The 2,877-nt window shown below is 40.7% G+C and overlaps 1 protein-coding gene across 1 annotated transcript; it reads right to left on the reverse strand.

The window, feature by feature from the left end:
• Positions 1–1,336: 1,336 nt before the first annotated feature.
• On the reverse strand, positions 1,337–2,666 carry LOC121926909 (rhomboid-related protein 4-like). The gene is given in 2 exon segments (XM_042460294.1): positions 1,337–1,620; positions 1,623–2,666. Coding segments are annotated over 2 exon segments (1,056 nt in total). The 5' UTR covers positions 2,395–2,666.
• Between the last annotated feature and the right edge of the window lie 211 nt (positions 2,667–2,877).

Below are 2,877 nucleotides of genomic sequence, written 5' to 3' on the forward strand. Positions count from 1 at the left end.
GAGTCATAGTCCTAAAGTAACTTTTCCAAGCTCTGGTATATGACTTACACACTATTTTCCCCAGGAGCATCACTAGGTGGGTGCAGAGAGTGTGGGCCACACCAGGGGACACCCTACAAGAGGATGACACTATTGCTCCCAAAACATTTGCCTTTTGTTAGAAACAGACTGTCACATTTGCCCACTTCCCTTTAAAATGCTGGAGCTTAGCAGAGTAAAAGGTATGATTGGGGAAAGGATCAGTGGGTGGAGAAAGGAGAAGCCATAGGCTTTTAAATTTTTAAAAAATCTTTTTAAATTTTCTTTTAAAACAGTGCATCTTACCAAATTTTCACTATAACCACATGAAACTGTTTAAATGTAAATTCATATAGGCTAAGCATATGATATTGTAATTTAAAGATTTAATTTTAATTTTGCTAGTTGTTTATGATGTATATGTCAAAACTATTGTTATTACATTCAGGGGTTTACAAGATTACACAGGAATTACTATTTGTAAGTAACATTAGTATAAAAAATGACTAAGGATTCTGTATGGTGTTGTATGGGAGGAGGTTGATGGGGGGGTACCATGAGTTACCACACTGAGTGACACCAACCCTAGTGATACTACTGATTTCCCCTTGTTGTTATTGTGTGCTATCAAGTTTGCTTTTACCTATGATGATTCTATGAATGACAGACCAATAATAACAACAACAACAACAACAACAACAATTTATATCCCTCCTCTCCCTATGGATCGAGGCAGGTTATAGCACACAAATACTTCAACAATACATCAGTAAAATACATAATACATAAATAACTAACCCTACATATTCTCATATCCCCTTACATTAAACAAAAAAAAAAAACCCAACTACAGTAAAATACAAATTAAAATTAGTTAAAATAAACTCAGTTGAGGTGAGACATATTGGGGCAGCAAGGAACACCTTTTCTGCACAACCTTATAGACAGTTGGAAACATTAGCCCGGTACAGACCGCCAGGACACGACATCCTGGCAGCGATAGCAGGGCTTGGGACTGTGCACCAACCGCATGGTCCTGAGCCTTAATACGTGCAAGAGGCGCCATTACAGCACCACACTGCCCACACGGGAGGCGTGTGCATGACGTTTGGGCATCGCAGTGCCCACACATCATGCAAAGGAAGAGACGTCGTAAGGGCTGCAATACAGCCCTTACAACGTCCCAAAAAGGAGCCGTTCTAGGCAGCTCCTTTTTTTGGTCCGCAGCGTTGTCGAGCGGTTTGGTTGCTACGGCAATGCTGCGGACCAAAAACTGTGCCTACAGACCACTCTGAAGGGGGTGGTCTGTACTGCCCCTTTATTTTCTGAAAAGAGACTCCTTAAATGAAAATAGATAAGCCAGTGTTTTGGCAGCTTTGAAGAGCTTTTTTATATGCTTGAGATGAGAAATGAGAATTTTACCACCTCTCAAATTGATTAAGTCTTCGTCTTCTAAGTTCTTCACTAGATGGTTGCTAGATGGTTGTTCAGGTGGAAGCCAGAAGCCGTAGTGTCTCCTCTCACCATTGTAATGTCTCGTGCCACTACCTCTGTCATTCAGACTGTTTCTTATTGCCCATTCAAACTGTTCTGTCTTATTCTCTCACCAGTATACATGTTATAATCTTTTGGTGCATATGCTGTACAACCCGAATATCTAATTTCCTCTGGATTTTTTAGCTGTTCCTCTGTTGTGAAAAGGAGGCTGGAAATGTAAGGCCACAGGCATATTTTCATAATCTTCTCCAGAAATCCCATGGTGTAGATCAGTCCAACAAGAATACCTGCCAGATGACCGGCAAAAGAACTCCCTGGGACTAATAAATAAATTACTATAAGTTCCAGCCAACAAGCATATTTGTTGGATACATTCATTCCCATGATGTTGCTGTACCCACCTGGGTGATAGTAGTTGTTGAGAACTTTCAAAGCAAATAACACTCCTGAAAAACCAACTGCACAGCTTTGTTTGTATGAAGGATCACTCAGAAGTTCTGCAATTGTAAATTCCAAAATCATGTATACAACTCCAACTAGCACTGAAAACCATAGGATTATGTATCCAAACCACACACTTCCAAGCCTCCTCTCCAACTTGATTCCCTTCCAAAGCAGGGAGACCATATTAAAATATAGATGCCAGTCATCTGCATGGTGAAATACTGAAAGGTACAAACGATGCCAGTCTTTCTTGTAAAAGCACTCAGTGACACTGATACATGATTGCATCAGTGGTTTTACTGGTTGTAAAAAGAGAAAAATGTTCACTGCCAAAGTTGCAAGTGTGACAGGTGGAATGTTGTTAAGCCCAACTTCATACATCTGAGAAAGTAACAGAAGTAGTCCAATATTTAATCCTTTGTGTCTCCACTGCATAATTGCTTCTTATATTCAAATAAACTTGAACATGAACACTGATGAAATCTAGTTGTAGAATGTTCTGCAGTGCGTCGATTATGATGGAATGGAGCAAAAAGTGCTCCCACACGACCCCCTGATGGTCAAGGGAGGGATTGTGATGTACATTGCCCTCCCTCCTTCCCTAGCGATGCCTCAGAACAAACATATGGGAAGACTTCTGTTGGTCGGAGGGCAGAAGTTTGAACAGAAGTGCCCTCGTGCTCCTGCCCCACACTAAAAGACCTTGTCATTAACTAAGCCCTGCTTAGGTCTGCAAAGTCATACTCCCAGTCAGCTTGGTTATGTGATGACATCACAAAGTCAGTTGAACATGAATGCAACACTGTGTAACCAATTAGATTTGGCTGTATGACAATGTCATTTTTTTTTGCCTTCATCCTGAGTGATCAAGCACTTTCAATCATTTTTACAGCCCCCTTAGCTACTTATTACTGGTGA

The sequence above is a fragment of the Sceloporus undulatus genome, chromosome 1 (genome assembly GCF_019175285.1).
Source record: "Sceloporus undulatus isolate JIND9_A2432 ecotype Alabama chromosome 1, SceUnd_v1.1, whole genome shotgun sequence".
NCBI lineage: Eukaryota > Metazoa > Chordata > Lepidosauria > Squamata > Phrynosomatidae > Sceloporus > Sceloporus undulatus.